The 19,960-nt window shown below is 34.3% G+C and overlaps 4 protein-coding genes across 6 annotated transcripts; 1 reads left to right on the top strand and 3 right to left on the bottom strand.

Annotated features, from left to right (window-relative positions):
* The first annotated feature begins 888 nt into the window (after window positions 1–888).
* On the top strand, window positions 889–6,037 carry LOC122400067 (trimeric intracellular cation channel type 1B.1). The gene is made up of 8 exons (XM_043401272.1): window positions 889–1,171; window positions 3,003–3,159; window positions 3,349–3,444; window positions 3,520–3,608; window positions 3,692–3,779; window positions 3,843–3,963; window positions 4,108–4,266; window positions 4,391–6,037. The coding sequence occupies exons 1-7, from the start codon at window positions 1,051–1,053 to the stop codon at window positions 4,261–4,263; spliced, it is 828 nt and encodes a 275-aa protein (XP_043257207.1). The 5' UTR covers window positions 889–1,050; the 3' UTR covers window positions 4,264–4,266; window positions 4,391–6,037.
* Window positions 6,038–6,220: 183 nt separating this feature from the next.
* Window positions 6,221–10,094, bottom strand: LOC122400131. The gene is made up of 5 exons (XM_043401396.1): window positions 9,708–10,094; window positions 8,985–9,442; window positions 8,551–8,799; window positions 7,237–8,286; window positions 6,221–7,133 (listed from the first exon to the last, which is right to left on the bottom strand). Coding segments are annotated over exons 1-5 (2,613 nt in total). The 5' UTR covers window positions 9,710–10,094; the 3' UTR covers window positions 6,221–6,279.
* A 459-nt stretch (window positions 10,095–10,553) lies between these two features.
* Window positions 10,554–12,909, bottom strand: LOC122400250. Its single transcript, XM_043401604.1, has 5 exons — window positions 12,516–12,909; window positions 12,184–12,329; window positions 11,322–11,585; window positions 11,157–11,287; window positions 10,554–10,871 (listed from the first exon to the last, which is right to left on the bottom strand). Exons 1-5 carry the CDS (start codon window positions 12,858–12,860, stop codon window positions 10,654–10,656), a joined length of 1,104 nt encoding a protein of 367 aa, XP_043257539.1. The 5' UTR covers window positions 12,861–12,909; the 3' UTR covers window positions 10,554–10,653.
* A 372-nt stretch (window positions 12,910–13,281) lies between these two features.
* LOC122400271 (mitogen-activated protein kinase p38b-like) lies at window positions 13,282–19,860 on the bottom strand. 3 transcript variants are annotated; one of them, XM_043401636.1, is made up of 10 exons: window positions 19,575–19,860; window positions 19,030–19,159; window positions 18,743–18,801; window positions 17,826–17,967; window positions 17,586–17,748; window positions 17,424–17,495; window positions 16,433–16,512; window positions 15,942–16,020; window positions 14,109–14,282; window positions 13,282–14,038 (listed from the first exon to the last, which is right to left on the bottom strand). In XM_043401636.1, the coding sequence occupies exons 1-10, from the start codon at window positions 19,676–19,678 to the stop codon at window positions 13,959–13,961; spliced, it is 1,083 nt and encodes a 360-aa protein (XP_043257571.1). In that variant the 5' UTR covers window positions 19,679–19,860; the 3' UTR covers window positions 13,282–13,958. The 3 variants fall into 3 exon arrangements, with proteins under 3 accessions (XP_043257571.1, XP_043257570.1, XP_043257572.1); XM_043401635.1 differs by lacking the exon at window positions 16,433–16,512 and adding an exon at window positions 16,915–16,994 and having other exon boundaries at window positions 19,575–19,859; XM_043401637.1 differs by lacking the exon at window positions 16,433–16,512 and adding an exon at window positions 16,915–16,994 and having other exon boundaries at window positions 19,030–19,154; window positions 19,575–19,858.
* Window positions 19,861–19,960: the final 100 nt, after the last annotated feature.

Below are 19,960 nucleotides of genomic sequence, written 5' to 3'. Positions count from 1 at the left end.
GGACCAACACAAATTTTAACAGCGTTTTAAGCAAAAGAATGTTATATAAACATACATATGTCGTTTAGAGCCTTATTCAAAAGCACAGACTAGATAATTACAATTGAATGTTCGTGAATTATTTTAAACATAATTAACATTATTTCTACTAAAAGCATCGAAAGACGCTTCTACATATAATATTAAAAATAACATAGTACACATTAACAATTATCAAATAGGTATAAATAAAATCGGGGTAAAAATAGTGTTAAAATGGGTGCTCTAAAGCATACTCTATTCTACTATACATAGCTATTGAATCTATGGGCTCGTTACATAACCTTATTTTTTAATAATTGGAAAAATACGTATTTATTATGTGGTAAACAACTAGATTAGATTAGATATGAAACACGGCCATCTGCCATTACAGCGCAAAAAATTATCGTCAAACGAATAAATTTTGGTCTTTCTAAAATTTGGCCTTACAAATGACAGTAAGTTATCGTATACTTCGATAATTTCTTATATTAACAGGAACCGTTGTCCATTATAATCGATATAACGTGTATATTGTATAACAAAAACCTTATTTTATATTGAAATAAAAAATCATTAGATCTAACAATCTGAACGTGTATCACGTGTATTGAATACACGTGATACACGTTCAGATTGTTAGATCTAATGATTTTGCAGAATACACGGTGTATTCTGCAAAAATCGATGTGGTTTCGATGCTAGATGGCGCTGCTTCTTCGTCGATAAGGAAGAAGATAGCGATGTCGCCGGGGTATATGATCATTTACTGACATCTGTAGAGAAGAGTTTCAAAGAGGTTGGAAAATTTGCTCGTTCGATGATAAGGTTTCTTTTTTTGTATTATAATGGTAGGTGGCTGGGTTCCATAACTAGCAGACGACCAAGTCTAGCAGACGGCGCATAGCTAGCGTCGTTCGCGGGCGCTCGAGACTGTGTTTTAAATCGAACATCGTCGAACGCCGAAAGACACGTTTCTCGTGAACAAAAGCCGCTGGTGTTTCGAAAATTGTGTAAAATCTAATCAAAATGGATCCTGAAGCATTCCTGGACATGGCCAATCAGGTCATTAAATTGAAAATGTTCCCGTACTTCGACATCGCGCACTGTGTTCTCTGTGCACTACACGTCAGAGAAGATTTAGGACCCGGTAAGCCCAAGCCCACCCGACCGATTCTAAATTTAATCCGCCCAGAGCTAGCTTATGCCTTTTCTACAATTATGTTTCGCTCCTAAAAAACCTCTGTCCTTATTTTCTCCACGCACAGTGGTGTTTCTTGTATTTTCTAAACGTTTCAGTAATCGTTTTACCATCTCTTTGATTCGATATCATTTTTCCATTTTCGCTCTACCGGGCAAAATATCGCGGTCTCCTCTCCCTTATTTTTAAGGAACGAGAATCGTTTAATTTTATCAGATTATCGATATATCGGTTGTATTTTCGTACGCCTCTAAGCTTTTAACTATTTTTACACCACACTATTTGCAAATCGAAGATTCGTTTAATTTTAGGCCTTCGTATCGCGAACAGCAAACATCTCCGAATATGTTAATTAAATACTGTTGACATCGAGGAAATTTCCTGAAGAATGACAACGTAATTTTGTTCCTTTCGTGACATTCGATGCCTGAGAGATATGCGAATATCGTACGATATCGGACGTTCGTTCTTATATCGTTTTTGGCACAATTATAATAATCTTATTTTGTGGCATTCACTGAAACAACCCAGCTAATCTATTTCAGTATACACCCTTGTAGATAGGCCAGATTTATTCAAAATTTGCTCCGTGGCTTCACTGTCTACGAATATTTGACAATTTGTTTCTAAACATTCGTCGAAGAGAAAATTTATAATATAAAATGTTTTTACATTCGGTTACGAATTTTTCTCTTTCAATGACTTCCTTATGCAACGAAGCACGAAGGACAAATCATTCGACAATCAGAGTCGTCTCATCGACTTTCTGTAACATTTACATTGCATTTTATACTTTGTTATTAAAAATTCGTGTTGCTAAATTCCGTATATGAAACTACTTTGTGATGTCAAATCTATTGCTTGAAAATTCTTATATATTTTAATGTATACGTTAATGATTTTAACCTTTTTAATTGGTGCATTCGAGTATAATCGAGCGCGGGTAATAATATTATTTTAAAGGCTCGAGTTAAAAACAAGACACCAGACGTATAAACTTTTTGACCATTGTGATTAACTTTATAGAATTTTCTGCCCTTATGTTTAAAAGTATAACTTGTATAAATTGTAAAATTAATTCGGTATAGGAGCTTTTCCTACCACCGATTAAAAGGTTATTTTTTAATACTTGTTAGGAAAACATGTTCATGTTTGCCCGTATCTGTGAAATATAGTGTTACTTGTGGGGATTCTAACCGACCTACTTGAAACAGCACGACCCCTTGATATTTCATTGTATCATAAATGTTCATAAACTTTGCAGACAGTTTTTCTGTCAACTTTCTTTATAATGTCATCTTTATACAACCCCGTGTATATACGAATATTTGAATGTTTACACAAAATATGCGCCGTGGTCGAACAAGGAATATATTCCATTTATTGACAAAACGAAAAATTAACGTTTTTTCAATAAAAATTAATTTCCTCCCTCCCCCCAAAGGAAAAAGAATGTATTTATTTGTCGATTCGTCCGTTTAATTAACGTAAGTTGAAATGTATTATCATATACACTAATTTTATTTTTGTCTTTTCCATATACATATTATGAATAATTTATTTGAAAACGTTCGTTATCCCTTGTTTCATATTCTGTTCTACTTTTGTTCACCAATATTTTTGTAATATTTAAATTTCTTATTCGCATATAGGAACTGTACTAGTAATATGGCAAACAAAATTCAGAAATCATAACTTGCACCAATTTGTTAAAATACCTCTGATTCAAATTTCCAGAAAGTAGTCTGATTTTATATCATTTTACAATTTTATCGTATAGGTGCTCAAGCATTTTCTCGGAAACATCCCCTGTCATGTTGGCTTTCAACGATGTTGGTAGTATTTGCTAGCGGTATGCTATGCAATGGTCTTTTAGGGGAACCGATCCTTGCGCCTCTGAAAAATACACCACAAGTGATAGTTGCAACCATCGTTTGGTCAGTATATGCTTAATCGCAGCAAGGATAATAGTTTGTTATATACTTGCAAACATTCTGTTTGAGAATTGCTTTAACATGTTTTGTTAATACATTTTATACACTTGATCTATTCTTAAATCAAAAGCATCGAAACAGAGATAAGTGTTTGCGTGGCTTTTAATTTAAATTAGTTTGTTAATTATACAGGTATGTGATATTTTATACACCGTTTGATATTGGATACAAGGTAGCCAAATTTCTACCGGTAAAACTTGTATGCGCTACTCTGAAAGAAATATATAGGTAAATATTTTTTATCCATTTTGTCGTTCCTATTATTCAAATTTATACTTCCGATTTTGGTTTAACTGTTCATAGGTGTAAAAAAGTGTACGATGGGGTAACTCATGCAGGAAAACTGTATCCGAATGCATATCTTATAATGATTTTAATTGGAACACTCAAGGGTTAGTTTCAGCATTGGAAAAAATTAAAACTGAAGAGATATCTATGATAATCATGAGATTAACATAATTGTGTTCGTTTGCAGGAAACGGTGCAGGCTTTACAAAATTGTTCGAGCGTCTTATACGAGGGGTATGGACTCCAACAGCTATGGAACTTATGCAACCCAGCTTGTAAGTGCAGTTCGTTTTTTTTTATGAAAAGCAGGTATTTTACATAAAAATTTGTTTATCCAGCCCTACAAAAGCATCGATGGTTGCATCTATCATCTTCGTCCTGGATAAAAAGACTGATCTCATTTCGGCACCTCATGCATTGGTTTACTTTGGTATTGTTATCTTCTTTGTGTACTTCAAGGTACAGAAATTTTTTATTCAATTTTAAGCACTATTATTTCTCTTGTACTAATTGTTACCCTTGAAATTTTGTGTTCAGCTTGTTTTAAATATCAGCTCAAATGGATCATTTGCTTATATTAATTAAGCATCAACTTTGTTTCAGCTATCGTCCATTTTGCTAGGTATTCACGATCCGTTTGTACCTTTCGAAAATCTCTGTTGCGCATTATTCCTCGGAGGAATTTGGGATTCGTTAGCCAAATTGCTGGGCCGCGGCCAAGCTAAAGACGAGAAAGCAGATGCCAAGAAGAAGGACTAAAATGTTCGTATATTTTTTTACGTACACCCTTTAATAATACTACACGCATATTACGTAAGTTTACCTGGGGAAAACGAGACAGAATACTTGGAAACATATATTTCGTTTTCTCTTGTCCTCTCGATAGGTACGCAAAGCCATCTAAGAAATTGATTTTAATATTAGCAACGATTTGCTATTGGAAGCAATGAATGGATTCAATTTAAACTAGTCGTACGATACTCGCATGTTAAAGTGTGACCATCGACAAATCATTAAATATCAGAAGTACAATAATTTATTACTATACATATTTTAATAACGACGAGCGATATGCGTATAGGGGAGTGTGATTTCAATCACTATAGGGGTGTTCCGTAATTTGATTTGATAAACGTATAAAGACTACTCGTACCAAGTTTTAACAAAATTAGACGAATAACGAAAATATTTGAATTTTAATCTACGCAATACATAATATCAACTGGATTATAATGGATTGGACTGTAAACAAGGGAACTGCAGATGCGATCTATTTTATAGATCCGTATCCGATACGGACTCGGGAGTCGTGTGAAAAACATAGGGTCCGTATGAGATATGGGTTAGGTCGTCGAGGGGTTAATCAACTGGGCGAATCAACAGTATTATAGCTGTTAACAATACCTTGGTGACGTAACTAAGGATGTAATTTAAGCACACGCTCGCCGCAAATAATCCAATTTTGTTTTTTAACGAACGTATCTTTAATGTCATTTTCAGTGACAACAATTAATTTATAAATGCGTTATTTTTCATAAATATTATATTTAACGCGAGTATGATACTAGATTCTCGTGTTAGGGGAAATATCTTTTACACGCTACCGTCCATAAGTCTTGGAAAATGCAAATTAAGGTACAAGTACAATTTTCCGAAGCGACCTTATTATCTTGCTTTATTACATTTATTCATTTTAAATTGCAACTTTATTTAACATTTTATAAAACGTGTATAAAATCAGAATAAATATGCAACGAGTAAAAATTATACGTATAACGAACAAATAATTGTCAGTTTCATTTTATAATTTATGACCATTATTTTATTTCATAATTGTTAACTCGTGTAATGTATTATGACTTATGGACGAGAGTGCAAGTACCTCTCCATGTTCTAGCGACCGAATTTAAAAGTTGTTGATACGACAGTTTATAGAGGGAAATGAAAATTCTCTTATAATATAAGTGCATGTTAGAACTTATTAAGGCCAGTTAAAAATATCCTAATACTGGCATACAGCTAGCAACGACAAATAATCGTCGAATTTATCGTGTGGTATTTACTACAAAGAGATGAATAAACATACTCAGGTTGACGAAGTTGAACGTTACATAATTTCGATACATATTTCAGTGATAAGATTCCGATAATAAAATACGTAAATCAAAATCGCCCGCGTAAGGTATTATTATAAAATATGTAAAAAAAAAAATAAGTAAACAACGAGGAGACGTAGACCTCTTTTATACTATTTTATTACAATTAGATGCCAATGTTTGGTACTTACCACACGTACTTGCATGTATCAAGTGTTTGCCTTCGACTCAACAATGTGAACATAATTTACCACGAAAATTAAATTTGTTCAATTTTCATATAATGTTCCATTTGTCAGAACGTTGTACATTTTCAGGTAATAAAACGAAGTTTGTTCTTCTACGTTCTTGGCCTATTTTACCATCTCCTTAATTTATGTAACTGAAAATGAAAACCGGTATTGTTTAACCCCTTCCCGTACTTTAACGAGTCTGACTCGTGATGAAGATTTTTGGTCCAAACGTAAACATCACGAGCCAGGCTCGCGGACAGCAAATGACGATCGTGATTGAGTTTTAGTTCCTATCGGTACGCCACAAGAGTCGGTCACGATTCTTATAATCTCTGTTACGGATTTCGTCCAGCTAAATGCCACGGGAAGGGGTTAAAAGTATTTTAATATAAAATTATGTGCATATTCTCATTTTGTTAACATTTTATTGCATCGTCGATTTCCAATTATTTGCAGTTCGCGAAAGTACATTTACGCGGCCTCACGCATAATGGGATTTTGGAATTATTGGGATTGCGAAACGACTCGATATTCGTAACGTCCGTCCAATCCTGATCGTGATTATCCTTGCAATTCTCATCACATATGTAATTCTTATACGACCGCTGACGATCATCGCTTTCTAATTGATAATTGTATTTTTTCTCATAAGCGGATTCTAAGTTTAATCCTTTCAATTTCCGATAAACTGCAGAAGACAGACAAGTTGATCGACCACACGTTTCTACATGCTTGTCGATGTATCTTTTTCCAAGATCAACATCGCTGGCCGTGGTTAGCGTCTCTTTATCAAATTTCATAATCGTTTGGCTCTCGTTGCACTTTATCACTCGAACCAATATAGGATCTCGCTTCTGAGTACCGACGCTTATCCTCCTTCGTTCGTTCATTTCATATTTGTTCGTAAATGCGGAATCCTCTAACGATCGCGATCTATATTGAATTCCGACGTCGTAAACAGGCAATTGCGACGACGACCTACTGGTTCCAATATCTCGACACTCTGAACAAACCGAAACCTCTTTGTTCTCAGCTGGAAATTTGTTTCCTTCTTTCAATAATCCCGTTTCGTCCGCAGAGAAACGCTGAACCTTATCCTCAATAATCCCGGTAGACTCGAACAATGGATCAAAATCACTTCTCTCGATCATTGTCGGTTTATGCACGACAGCGTTAGGTGCCTCGGCTTCTGCAAATATTTGTTTCGACCCTAATGCCTTCGTTGCGAATTCTTTAATTTTCCCTACCATTTCGGTTACGTCGACCTTGCAATTCCTTCTCTCGTTGCATTTAGGTCTGTCTGAAATCAACACTTGTTACGTAAGTCTTTGAAATTCCTGCAAGGATTGAGAATCAGCGACGAGACTCTATAATTTTCTCTATTAAGAATTATATTAACTTACGATCAGTCTGAGCGTCCGACGTTTTCAATGATTTTGTATTCTGTGTGCTGGATTCAATCCTGGATGACAACATCTTGTAAAGTAATTGTTGCAACATGAATGCTACGGTAGGATCCTTAATAATTTCGCTTATGTTGCGTGGACATGTGTCCAGTTTACACGGAGCCTCGAATTGTTGTGATTCCTTCGAATCCGTACGTTGAATGCAACATGTTATAGATTCATGGGACTTGGCTCGAGTCACGGATGAACATTGCGCGTTAGTACCAACGTGTCGATCAAAGTTCGAGTTATGTTCGTCAGGACAATTAGTAGCGACGCAAAGGCCGCTACGAATTTTATGAACAAACGGTGTAGTTTCAGTGGCCTTCGCTCTTCCGAAGGACGAAGAGCGGGCCAAACTTCCACGCGACACGCACATTGTGCTCTGAATCCCTTTCGATGCTTTATCTATTATATTCACTGTTACTTCCTTTGATTCCATCGTACGGACCGGATCTTTAACGCAATGTTGACTCAAGGTTTGAAGGGAGACGCAACGTCTCGTTCTATCTGACACGCAAATTGTGTCTTGTGTCTCTCGTTCGACGTAATTCACGGTGTTGACACCTGTCTCCTTTGTCTTGTCCACGGGAGTAACTATTTCAGGAGAGAATTGCGTCTCTTTCGTAGATGATTTCAATCTCATACATTGAATTCCCTGTGTACTTTGACAGACGCTCTGAGCCGGGAACCTGTTCTGTTTCTCAGTTTCCTTCGAGTTCGACAGGACAATTTCCAATCGAGTGCACGCCTCTATGGTGGCACCTTGAAATTTATTTGTTAACGCAGGATCGAATTGTACGATTTGTGACTGAACGGGTCCACGTACAAAAATTCCATCCTTAATCACTTTCTCGGCTTCTTTGTCGCATTGTACTTCAACATCAACGTCCTTTACCGACTTCATGATTGATCTAACAGGTACTTGTTTCAACAGGCCTCTCAGAATCTCAAAATCTCCGGAATTATCCGCATAATTGGTCGAATAATCGGAACGTGATATCGTCTCTAGCAAATAGAATTCTATTTATATATCCACTCGATTTGACATTTTTTCAAAAACGTAAAAATGTATTAGACGTTCATTTACCATTCTTCCACAAGAAGGTACAACGTGTTTGTATCCCCACTCCTGTTGCTGTCCGCTGACTGTAACTGCAAGGTATTGGTCGAAAACGGCGACGAAGATCGGTGACAGCCAATCAGCGGACTGCAGCAAGAGTGGGGATGGAAACACGCTGTGCCTTCTTCTCGCGGAAAGACGACACATACTTCTATCGCAGCCGGTGCATGCTGTATACCGTCCTTGAGAATAATCAGTATAGTAATCGGAACAGGGAATAAAATTTCTTTGCGCCAGTACAGGTATCGCTGTGTTTCTTTCGGTTTGTTTATATTTTGCGTCTTCCCAACCGCACAAAGGACACTGCAGAAATTGTGGTTCGTAATTTTTATTGGATCCTCCTATTATATCGTCGGGTGTCGAATCAATCGATGTGTATGGAACGGTCACCGGATGTCCTGCGAAAAAAAACAAAAAATTAAACGTTAGATCAACAGTCTGAATTATTCGAATTTATAGATGCAATTTTTAAGTTGACAATATTGTTCACTTTTTATTTTAGTGCCTGAAAAAACACGAAAGAACATTGCAAGGTTGTTTTTAATACTGGCCATATTTACCAAATTTTCCATAAATTCTTTACCCGTTGCTTTCGACTCGGTGTCTCTCGTAGGCCTGTGATTCGAAAGTCTATCCTCTTCTGGGTCTTTGGAAATACTTCTCAACGTCCTTGCTCTTGGACAGGGTACGTATTTCGTTCCTGCTTCGTTAACTTTGTCCGGTATTGGATTACTTTTTCCATCGGAACGAGGTAATTTGTTTCTCCTAACGATCTCGTCGCAAGTCGCGGCTGTGCACGGACGAACTCTTAGGGGTTTCGTTTTTTTTCTCAGCGAGACTCGTACGCTGTCGCTGCTCAATGATTTCAATACAGACACGCCCGGATGCTTGGTTTTCAAAATCATCTCGGAACTCGTTTTTTTTTCATCGTCGATCACTTTTGCTAACATTTCGGTGACTAGATTGTACCAGGGGAACGGTGATTTATATTGCCTCTGCGATTGCAATCCTTTGATCGTTCGGGTTTGCTCCTGCTTGTACCTACGACAATGAAAATCATTCGTTTCAACATCGACATTACTGATATAAGAAATGTTTACATAGCGTATCCTAACATTTTTAAGAACTGAAATTAAAATCGCTCAAATTATTTAATTCTATCAATTATGGCAATTACGATCATGCTCTTTAAAACGTCGACGAAGCAACTTGTAACATCAAAATTAAATAAATTATACAAAATACGCCGCCATCGATACTATTAAATCTAATTATAACCTATAATTGTTTTGTTCTTTTGTCGTACATTACTTTTCTCTTATTATCTTGATTTGTTCCAAATAGTCGGTTACGGTGAAGCCATGTGTTCCGAACTCGTCGTTAATTTTCTGCAACGCTTCGTTCTTTTCTCTGCAATTGTGATAATCCTTGTGGTAAGGATTCCATAAGCACGGATACTGCTTATATACTTTCAAGAAATTGGTCACTAATCTTTCGTTCCATTTGGACGACATTATCGAATGTTTTTCAACGTCGATAGTGTTCGTTGCGAGAATAGCAGATATGATACTTTACACGTTTAAAATTTTATACGCAATGACATAAAAGTTGATACTAATTGAAAAACACGAGTGAACTTGATCGCGCGATACATCGAACGAGTGCATTTGTCAAATTGATTCTGATTTACAAGAGTTTGTTTGAATTTGTAAAATTAACAGCGTTAATTACATCATTTCACTTAGTTTTCATCGTCAATTCATTTTAATAAAAAAAATGTTGACAAACAATTCGGCCATCGCTGGCAAAAATTTTAATGGAAGATTCTAGAGACCAAAATAAGACGAAAATCAAGAATAGCAATTTGTTGATTGAGGCTCTGTTAAAAAGTTATTAAAGTTTAAAGTTCCGCCTGTAGAACGGCGACTTGAGAACAGCTGCGCACGCGCGATAGTGACTCTCATTTAGAAAACTGTAAGGCTGTCGATGCGTCAGTGAGTGAGAACCGCTCTCACGCGCATGTAGCTGTTCGCAGGTTACCGTTCTACGGGCGAAACTTTAAACGTTAATAACTTCTTAAAGAAGCTTCAATCAACAAATTGGTATTCTTGATTTTCGTCTTATTTTGCCCTCAAGATTCTAAAAATTTTTTAAATTTTTCCCAGAGGTGGCCGAACGACCTGTATAGGATTCTACATACTAGTGAACTACAATAAATTAACGAAAATTGTATAAAATGTATATTGCGTCTATTATTTGCGACCGAATTCGCAAGACTGATCGGTTTTGATCATTATCACCGGTAAACCACAGCTACAAATCATTTCCTTGGGCTTGACTTTACAATCGTTACAGCTAGAGCTACAACATTCCATAGGGACACTGTGCGATACGCATTTCAATTTTATATTATTAAGACGTTCTTGCGCAATCAGATCCTGTATACGTTTTTCCAACTTAATCGCAATTTCTAGAAACAAACAGCACTGCATTAACAATAGTTCCCGCGACACGCAATTAGGGTTGGGATTACTTGTCAAAATTGTTCTGTATTCAAATATTCGAGAACTTGAATAGGTCGAAGTAAGTATAAATCGAAATACCATTTAAAAAGTTTGTCCACTGGCCAAGTATAGAACAGTGCAATAAGGACTCTCTGATAATGATATTTGAAGTTTATACGAATTATTTGAATAATTGTATAATATTCGAATAATCTCAGCCCTACGCGCACAACGCACCGTTAAATATTCACCGAAATTTATATTTCGTAACTGAAACGCGATACTCTTTCCAAACATGTCGAACTCATCGTGAGCCTTTCTTTTTTCTTTCTCTTCGACCGTCGGGACGATATCTTTCTGTAAAATATTTCCCAAGTGTATTCTCGCCCTCCAATAAATATTAAATTAATTTTCGCTGAATACCAAATTTCCACGCCTTAATAATTTTATTATGTACCAAATCACTTGTAAGGACTATACTATTTTCCACACGTGTTTCACACGTCTTGCATTCAGTTTTGAAGAAGGAGGCGTCGGTTTGCATTTCACGTTCGGCGGTAATATGTTTCCTGGTGGTGTTTCCATTATTGCCTCTGGTTATTTGTTGTGAATGCAAAGGCGAATAATTTGTAATAACTGAATCTATGACTTTATCACTTTCTGGTCGAGTCCAATGTTTCCTAAATAAAGAAGAACAGGATAATCAGTCTTTTTAACGATGTATGTATGGGGTGTTCGGCTATTCCTGGGAAAAATTTTAATGGGAGATTTTAAAGGCTAAAATAAGACGAAAATCAAGAATACCAATTTGTTGATGGAGGCTTCGTTAAAAAGTTATTAATGTTTAAAGTTCCACCCGTACTGAATTTATTTCTTGAAAATGCGCAGGATTTCGGGGGTATGTCTATTCACCAAAAATGATTGTAATTGACCCCCGAAACCGAAAATAATTTTTTCCAGAATGATTTGAAATTTTTTTTTTCGTCGAAACATTTAGGTACCTAATTAGATTTTCGGTAAGGAATTTTTTTCGCGAAAGTGCGTAGGATTTCGGGGGTATGTGTACTGACCAAAAATGATTGTAATTGACCCCTGTAGCTGAAAATAATTTTTCCAGAACGATTTGAAATTTTTGAATTTAATTATTAACTTTTTAACGAAGGCTCAGTCAAGAAATTGATATTCTTGATATTCGTCTTATTTTGGTCTCTAGAATCGGCCATTAAAATTTTTCCCAGGGGTGGTTGAACACCCTGTCTAAGCAGCTTTTTCTTATACGGTTCGCAGCAGCAACAATTTTCATAGGGACAACTGCAATCTTTGCTCCGCGGTTTCGATAATTCCACTGCATTAAAATACGCTGTTTGATCATTGTTTTCGCTACTATAATAATTTTTGAAATTGTTGTTTTTATTTTTGCTTATCTGTAATTCCAAAACACCGATTAAATAAATAAAAATTTATGAAATTGCACGATACACGTTTTACTCTTTAATTTTTCCACTTCATTATCGTCGAATTTAGCAACAATGGCGTGAAAAGATTAAAATGAGACGCCTTGTATATACACGTGTACTTGTTAATAAATGTATCAGCTTTTTTTATTATACCTTCCAAGAATTGTTCGTGCAACCGTACGTTTCAATAAACGGAAAAAGTATTTCGTGCATTATTGGAAACCAGCTTGCTTTCGGTTTATAAGTTTTCTCGCAAGATATTGCTGCACTGATTTTCGATAACTCGTAACAATATTGTGCCTTGATGTAAGTAATCCGTTTGATACAATCGCAAACGGTTAAACCGCAGATATTTATGCAATCCACGATTTGTTTATATGCTTTGTAGCGGCAGAGTTTGTTCTTAAAATCAGGATGAAAAGGATTCCTTAAACATTCATGCCGACTATAAAGAATTACTAATTCCAAAGTTTGACTTTCAGTCCATACAATTGGCATGATAAATTGCTCCAATTGTTTTGATATAATTAGGTTATTTAACCTTCTATTTACATAGATGCCATTACTTACATATTATTAAAATATCGTATTTATGACTGTTAAATTCATACTAGAATCTGTTGCAAGAAATTCTTTTTTTTTTTCTTAAAGAATGCAATGAACAAATTATATTTGGATCACTCATTATACTTACACAAGTTTTTAAATATTACTAGAATTTAGAAAAATATACATGGAAAAAAAAGTGAAAGAATACATGAAGTATACACAAAGTCCTTTTAGTTATTAAATATTCTCTTACAAGGATAATTTATGTATCCAATATATTTAAACAATTAATCGCCAAGAACAATGAAATTAATTTTTTTAATTGTAAGAATTTCACAATATACAAAGATCAAAAATTTTATTTAGCCAGTTTCGTTGTTAAAAGCATTAATCTAATACTATCAAATAGATGAAATGATCTTAAATTATATTGTGTATGAAATAATAGAATTATTTTTAATGATAAATTTGAACTAATATGTTTTCTTTTTGTTACAGACTAGAACCAGCATTGAATGAAATACAATTGAATGCTTTGAAGCTAGCATTTTTATAATAAATATTTGTCATTGAACTGTTACTTTTTCGCATCAGAAAATTTTATTTTACAAAAGACATCACTTTCAATTGCAAATGACATTTTGATTATTCAATCGTACTTTTAATATATTCGTTAAATACATTATGAATTCATCGTAATATGATTGCAACTTCAAAGCATTTAAATACATGGATACATAATGAAACGTTCATGTATAACTATAAATATGAATAATTGTTGCTTGTTTGGTAAATTTACATTTTAAAATAATTTACGTGTAATATGAAGAATAATAACTCTTCTCGTATCCATACGTCATTAACAAAAATATACATTTTGTCTTTAGTATGCATAAATTTTGTATGATTAACTTTGTTACTTACGTAACATTATATACAATGACATTTTTGTATATAACAATTTTATATACTTTCTTTTAAAATTCTTCCTTGTTAATGTTATCTTACTGCGCTTATATCTATATTATTTGAGCTACTGACATGAATTTACGAAGCAGATTCAATTGTTGAAGACGACGAAGGTAACTGTTGAGGTACAAAGTTTATTACTTCGTGATAAACAAGTTCTGAAAATAACATCTGTATAAAAATTAATTTCCCTCGACAGGTAATTAAAAATCAACCTGTTATCTGTACCTTTCCATTTTTCGACAGGTAAATCCATATCTTCGAAACTCTGATCGTATGGTAACGATACTGGTTCGTCAGTTGGATCCGCATACTGTCCGAGATACGGATGAGCTAAAGCTTGCTCGGCTGTAATTCGTTTCTCTGCGTCTAACTCCAACATTAATTCAAGTAAATCTATGGCTAAAAAGCAATAGAAAGTATATCAATCTTTTTGATTTTTATTAAATTCAAATAAATGTACCGAGTAGGACTGGGACTTCTTATTGAATTATTTTGTATTTAAATATTACACAGGTTCGATACAAAAAAGTGCAAAATTGTTTACTGTAAATTAAGCTCTTTAAGTTTGATATTCATCTTTAAACTTTATTTTCGTTTAAAATATATTAGCTCGATATTTTATACAACATTTACTAGTTTTATAAAGAAAAAAATAATGTGTTTGCATTTTTCGACCAAAATGCAAACTAAACTGTTAATAATTAATTGCACTATATTTTAACTAAATTTTAAATTTTAATGGGGTATTCTAGAGGCCAAAATACGACAAAAATCAAGAATACCAATTTGTTGATGGAGGCTTCGTTAAAAAGTTACTAACGTTTAAAATTACACCCGTACTGAATTTTTTTCTCAAAAGTGCGTAGGAATTCGGAGGTATGTCTATTCACCGAAAATTATTGTAATTGACCTCCACAACTAGAAATAATTTTTTGAGAATGATTTGAAAAATTTTTTTTTCGCCACCTACCCCCTGTCGATTATTCTTAAAAATTCGTTTTTTATTTTTAATTACTTTGGTTGGCCCTGTATGGAAAAGTTGTCTAATACTTTTTTGTAGGTGCCCATGAGCTCTACTTCAGAAAAAAGTTTCATTGAAATCCATTCACTATTGTAAGAGTTATGGTCGTTTGAAAATTGGACCAGTTTCATGGGGTTTTTCTTATTTTTCGGGGTCAAGTATCAACTTTTCGAATATTTTTGGAATTTCTACATATTCTTCGCCAAAATACGCGTTGTTTGCCTGTTGAAACTTTAAAATTCTCCAATCCGTTCAGGAGTTATGATTTTTTAAAGATATGCATGAAATTTCAGTGAAACATATCAATGGTATGGTCAGACATGAAATTTTCGGTAATGAATTTTTTTCTCGAAAATGCGTAGGATTTCGGGGGTATGTGTATTCACAAAAAATGATTGTAATTGATCCCTGAAACCGAAAATAATTTTTCCAGAACGATTTGAAATTTTTTTTTTCGTCGTAAAATTTCACACCTTCTCGAATTTTTTTCTCGAAAGTGCGTAGGATTTCGAGAGTATATGTTATGACCAAAAATGATTGTAATTGACCCCCACAACCGGAAATAATTTTTTTAGAATGATTTGAAAAATTTTTTTTTGTCGAAAAATTTCAGCATCTACTCGATTTTTTTTCTCGAAAGTGGGTAGGATTTCGGGGGTATGTCTATTCACCAAAAATGATTGTAACTGACCCCCGCAACCGAAAGTAATTTTTTCAGAACGATTTGAAATTTTTGAATTTAATTGTTAATAACTTTTTAATGAAGCCTCAGTCAAGAAATCGATAGTCCTGATTTTCGTCTTATTTTGGCCTCTAGAATCTCCCATTAAAATTGTTCTCGGATTATTTAACATCTTCTAAGAATCGCATCATCTACAATCCTCATTATTTATGTAGCTTGGATGTATAAATATTTTCTTATTTGAATGATAATATTCAAATACTTGAATTTTCGACCTTCGCTTGTCGCTATTTAAATACATATAAAGAATTTGAATAGTCCCAGTCCTAGTACTGAATATATAATGCAAGTGTACCTAAAGGATTAGCCCCACGAAAAACATCTTTGAAATTCTTTTTCTTTAAAGGAGGTAAACTTTGTATATAATTTCTTGCCTAAAACAACATTTAAGCTTGTTATCTATACAACTTTTAAATAACTTGTATAACTTTACGTTTATATAAGTATGTATATATGTACAAATTATATATAATAGTTTTTCTAGAACAAACAAAAGTATAAATTGTTTACGAAGTTATTAATTTGCCTCACACTCAGCATATTTTTAATGTATTTCGCTCACAACAAATATTCCTTATTGTTTTATTCGTACAACGCAATATAAACTCAAAGCAAAATCGTATTATCAGGCATAAGATTATTTTATTCGATTTCTCGGATCGCAAAACCGGTGAGCCGATAAGTTATATAAAAATAACTTGAGACTGTGTAAAAAATAAAAAAGAAATTCCATCATCGTTGGACAGGGATTTATAAAAAAAAAAATATTTATTTAAAAAAAATTACCTCTTGGCTGGTAATTTTGCTTAAAGTTTCTTCTGTGGGTGTACCACAGAGTACTAAGACTCGTGTTAGATGATCAATGTCTGCTTAAAGTTAAGGTACGTTTAAAGCATAATTCATTATATGTTGATAGAAAAAATTTTAATTGTTACAAAATTGTATTAGAACTGCACCTATTTAAAGCATTTCTTGTTGTCATTCCAAAACATTAATAACAAACAAACGAAATATTTGTAGAGAAATTAATACGTACTCACCAAGCGAATTCGCGAACTTTAGAAACGCTAAATGCTTATTTTAGTTAACATTTAAGGTAAGCTTATTAATCGAGGAAACGAGTAAGGACTTGTATACGCTGTTGCCATAAAAAAAACGTCTAACATGCGAGGCATTTAAGATGCAACACATTACAAACAACTAGCATGCACCGGTTGACTTTTTTATATAAAACGAATCGTTATTTAATGATTATGGAAATTACTTACCGATTCCGATGATATTTTTTGCATAAATTCGTCTCGTGGAGTACCCAGTATCTCCATTATTAAGTTCAGTTGATGTATATCTGCTCTTGCTAAGGTTCCACCACACCTTTCTCTACTTTCACTGAATACTTTAATTATTACACAATGAAACGGTTAATACGACCTTGTGCAACGAAGCGTATTAAAAATAATATATTGTGCTCGTATATTTTCCTTGTTACCAGATCGAAGCGACGCGTGTCACAAGACGAACAAACTAAACAGTATTGATATATTAGCGCAGAAGGATGTTAAAGCAAAAAAGAAGCCATATGTAGAGCCTTAGCAAAAAGCACATCTTTCAATTCTGAGACAGTTAAAGATTCGTGACTTTTCATATACAATCATGAAATAAAGTTCGTACACGTGTTAGTACGATACATAAGTAAACAGAAAAATGCAAACAATGATTACAGTTGTTAGTTATTGATATTCAATGAGCTCGGAAAGCGTAATTATAAAAAGGATACGATCTATTCCAGGAAATAATGTTCGCCCTGTTAATAACTCAGCCATTATACATCCAACTGACCAAATATCGACTAAAAAGTATGAAAAGTACGTTTTAATGTGTTAGAAGTAAGATAAGGAAGTTTTCATAAAGATGAAAAATAAAAATACACAATAAACACCTGTTTGATTATAGTGCATCCAATTAAGCATAATTTCTGGAGCTCTATACCACCTTGTGGCAACATATCCGGTCATTTCATTTTCTGTAGGTCGGGCCAATCCGAAATCTAAAATCTTCAGCTCACAATCCTCATTTACAGCTATATTGGATGGTTTCAAATCCTGAATATGATAAGTAATTCTTAATATTTCAACTATTCTGAGTTCCTATGATCATACTATGATACGTAATACTTTACCCTATGTATTATACCCGCAGAATGAATGTATTTGAGACCACGAAGAATTTGATAAATAAGAAACTGTACATGATCGTCCGAAAGTTTTTGCGTCCTTACAATATTATTAAGGTCCGCGCCCATTAGATGTGTAACTAAATATCTATTAAAAGAACATAATGTTGCTAAACCATGATGAACAAAATTTTAAACTTTCTTGTACATCAAACAGCAATGAAGAAAACAATTGTATCACAGAGCATACAGGGTGTTCGGCCAACCCTGGGAAAACTTATAATGGGACATTCTAGAGGCCGAAATAAGACGAACATCAAGACTATCAATTTCTTGACTGAGCCTTCGTTAAAAAGTTATTAACAATTGAATTAAAAAGTTTCAAATCGTTCTGGAAAAATTATTTTCGATTGCGGGGGTCAATTACAGTTATTTTCGGTCATTAGAGACATCCTCGAAATCCTACCCACTTTCGAGAAAAAAATTCGAGAAGGTGTAAAATTTTTCGACAAAATTAACAAATTTCAAATCGTTCTAAAAAAATTATTTTTAGTTGCACGGGTTAGTTACAATCATTTTTGGCCATTACATATACCCCCGAAATCCTACCCACTTTCGAGGAAAAAATTCGAGAAGGTGTGAAATTTTACGACGAAAAAAGAAATTTCAAATCGTCCTGGAAAAATTATTTTCGGTTGCAGAGGCCAATTACAATTATTTTTGGTGAATAAACATACCCCCGAAATCCTGCGCATTTTCGAGAAAAAAATTCAATACGGGTGGAACTTTAAACGTTAATAACTTTTTAACAAAGCCTCCATCAACAAATTGGTATTCTTGATTTTCGTCTTATTTTGGCCTCTAGAATATCCCATTAAAATTTTTCCCAGGGTAGGCAAAACACCCTGTATAGAAACACTTACACTTGCTGAAAATCTTCCAACGAGGAAGACGGATGAAATACATCTAGAAGACCAATTACCTGAAATAAATATCAATTGTATATGTAAAGGCAATTGTAGAAAATTTTAATGATTGAATAATTACTTTTATAGCCCAGGACTTTAGAAAGTAAAAATAAAATTTGGTGCAGAATGTCATAGTTCTTAATTTTAGATGCCAAGACAAATACTTCTAATTTCTGCAGTGCCAACTTTGAGAATGTTTACACAAACATGCATACATTATGTGCACACCCAACTTCACTTACATTTTCATGATTCATGTGTTTCAACATTCGAAGTTCTCTGTACGTGCGCTTCGCGTGTACGGCTGACTGGAATGGTCTGGCTAATTTTTTTATTGCTACTTTGTGACCAGTAGTCGTGTCAACTGCTGAACTGAAACAATGTATGCACACTCTTTTATAAAAATTAATGAAACCGAATCGTACAATTTAAGAGTTTCTTCTTTCAAATGGTCTGATTTTAATTCGTCCCGCGACATCGAAACGAGATCGCTTCGTGTATTTACACAAGTGTTTATAATCGTAACTTGTACAATTTAATAACCGTACGAGTGTTTAAATCGGGAGAGAAATTTTTGTACATCTTCGAGCGGTATAAAGAGTAAGCAATAGAAACGCCAGAAATGTCAAGGTTATGATTAGTTCATGGTCGTAACACAATATTGGGTTACTCGTGAACTCTGAAGCGGGATTGTTTAAACCTTCCAGACAATTCACGAAATTCATAGTAATCTTAATAATCCTCGGCAACTGACCGATCGTTGATAAATAATTGCTGTCTTTCTTACCACACTTGACCGTAAGCTCCTGATCCCACTGGAGTGAGCATCTGATATCGTTCCGGAACCTCCCATTCGGTCCTATTTATTTCGATTTTGTGAAATTGCGGCATAATACGTGCGAGCTCTTTCGCTCCGACCAGTCTCTGGAATCCACGATATCACTGTAAAACTAACAAACAACTCTGAACTAATGTTTCAGATCGCAATTTAGAGACACTTCGAACATTTCCAAATTAGCCTACTATTAAAAACCACTACATTCATTGTGTGTAGGTACCCTGCAGTCGATATCGAATGGATAGTCGCCAGCGAGTAATCGATACCGTACAATCGATTTGCTTTTTCCTTTACCAATGTGACGTTTTATTTTAAAATCAAACATCTATGATAAA

The sequence above is a fragment of the Colletes gigas genome, unplaced genomic scaffold (genome assembly GCF_013123115.1).
Source record: "Colletes gigas isolate AHSC1104 unplaced genomic scaffold, ASM1312311v1 Colletes_gigas_Sc00016, whole genome shotgun sequence".
In the NCBI taxonomy this organism is placed as follows: Eukaryota; Metazoa; Arthropoda; class Insecta; order Hymenoptera; family Colletidae; genus Colletes; species Colletes gigas.
The sequence above is the reverse complement of the archived record's forward strand: the minus strand, read 5'-3'. Positions and strand labels throughout refer to the sequence as shown.

Excerpts from the sequence above, each read along its gene's own strand:
- LOC122400067 (XM_043401272.1), top strand. The coding sequence starts at position 1,051 with ATGGATCCTGAAGCATTCCTGGACATGGCCAATCAGGTCATTAAATTG. Across the intron at positions 1,172-3,002 it reads CAGAGAAGATTTAGGACCCG|GTGCTCAAGCATTTTCTCGG; the intron begins GTAAGCCCAAGC and ends TTTATCGTATAG. Across the intron at positions 3,964-4,107 it reads TCTTCTTTGTGTACTTCAAG|CTATCGTCCATTTTGCTAGG; the intron begins GTACAGAAATTT and ends ACTTTGTTTCAG.
- LOC122400131 (XM_043401396.1), bottom strand. Across the intron at positions 8,800-8,984 it reads CACCGAGTCGAAAGCAACGG|GACATCCGGTGACCGTTCCA; the intron begins GTAAAGAATTTA and ends TTTTTTTCGCAG. Across the intron at positions 7,134-7,236 it reads GTCGGACGCTCAGACTGATC|ACAGACCTAAATGCAACGAG; the intron begins GTAAGTTAATAT and ends TGTTGATTTCAG.
- LOC122400250 (XM_043401604.1), bottom strand. The coding sequence starts at position 12,860 with ATGCCAATTGTATGGACTGAAAGTCAAACTTTGGAATTAGTAATTCTT. Across the intron at positions 11,586-12,183 it reads AATTGTTGCTGCTGCGAACC|GAAACATTGGACTCGACCAG; the intron begins GTATAAGAAAAA and ends TTCTTTATTTAG. Across the intron at positions 11,288-11,321 it reads GCGTGGAAATTTGGTATTCA|AATACACTTGGGAAATATTT; the intron begins GCGAAAATTAAT and ends TTGGAGGGCGAG.
- LOC122400271 (XM_043401636.1), bottom strand. The coding sequence starts at position 19,678 with ATGCCGCAATTTCACAAAATCGAAATAAATAGGACCGAATGGGAGGTT. Across the intron at positions 17,968-18,742 it reads TTGGAAGATTTTCAGCAAGT|ATATTTAGTTACACATCTAA; the intron begins GTAAGTGTTTCT and ends TTCTTTTAATAG. Across the intron at positions 17,496-17,585 it reads GATGCACTATAATCAAACAG|TCGATATTTGGTCAGTTGGA; the intron begins GTGTTTATTGTG and ends CATACTTTTTAG.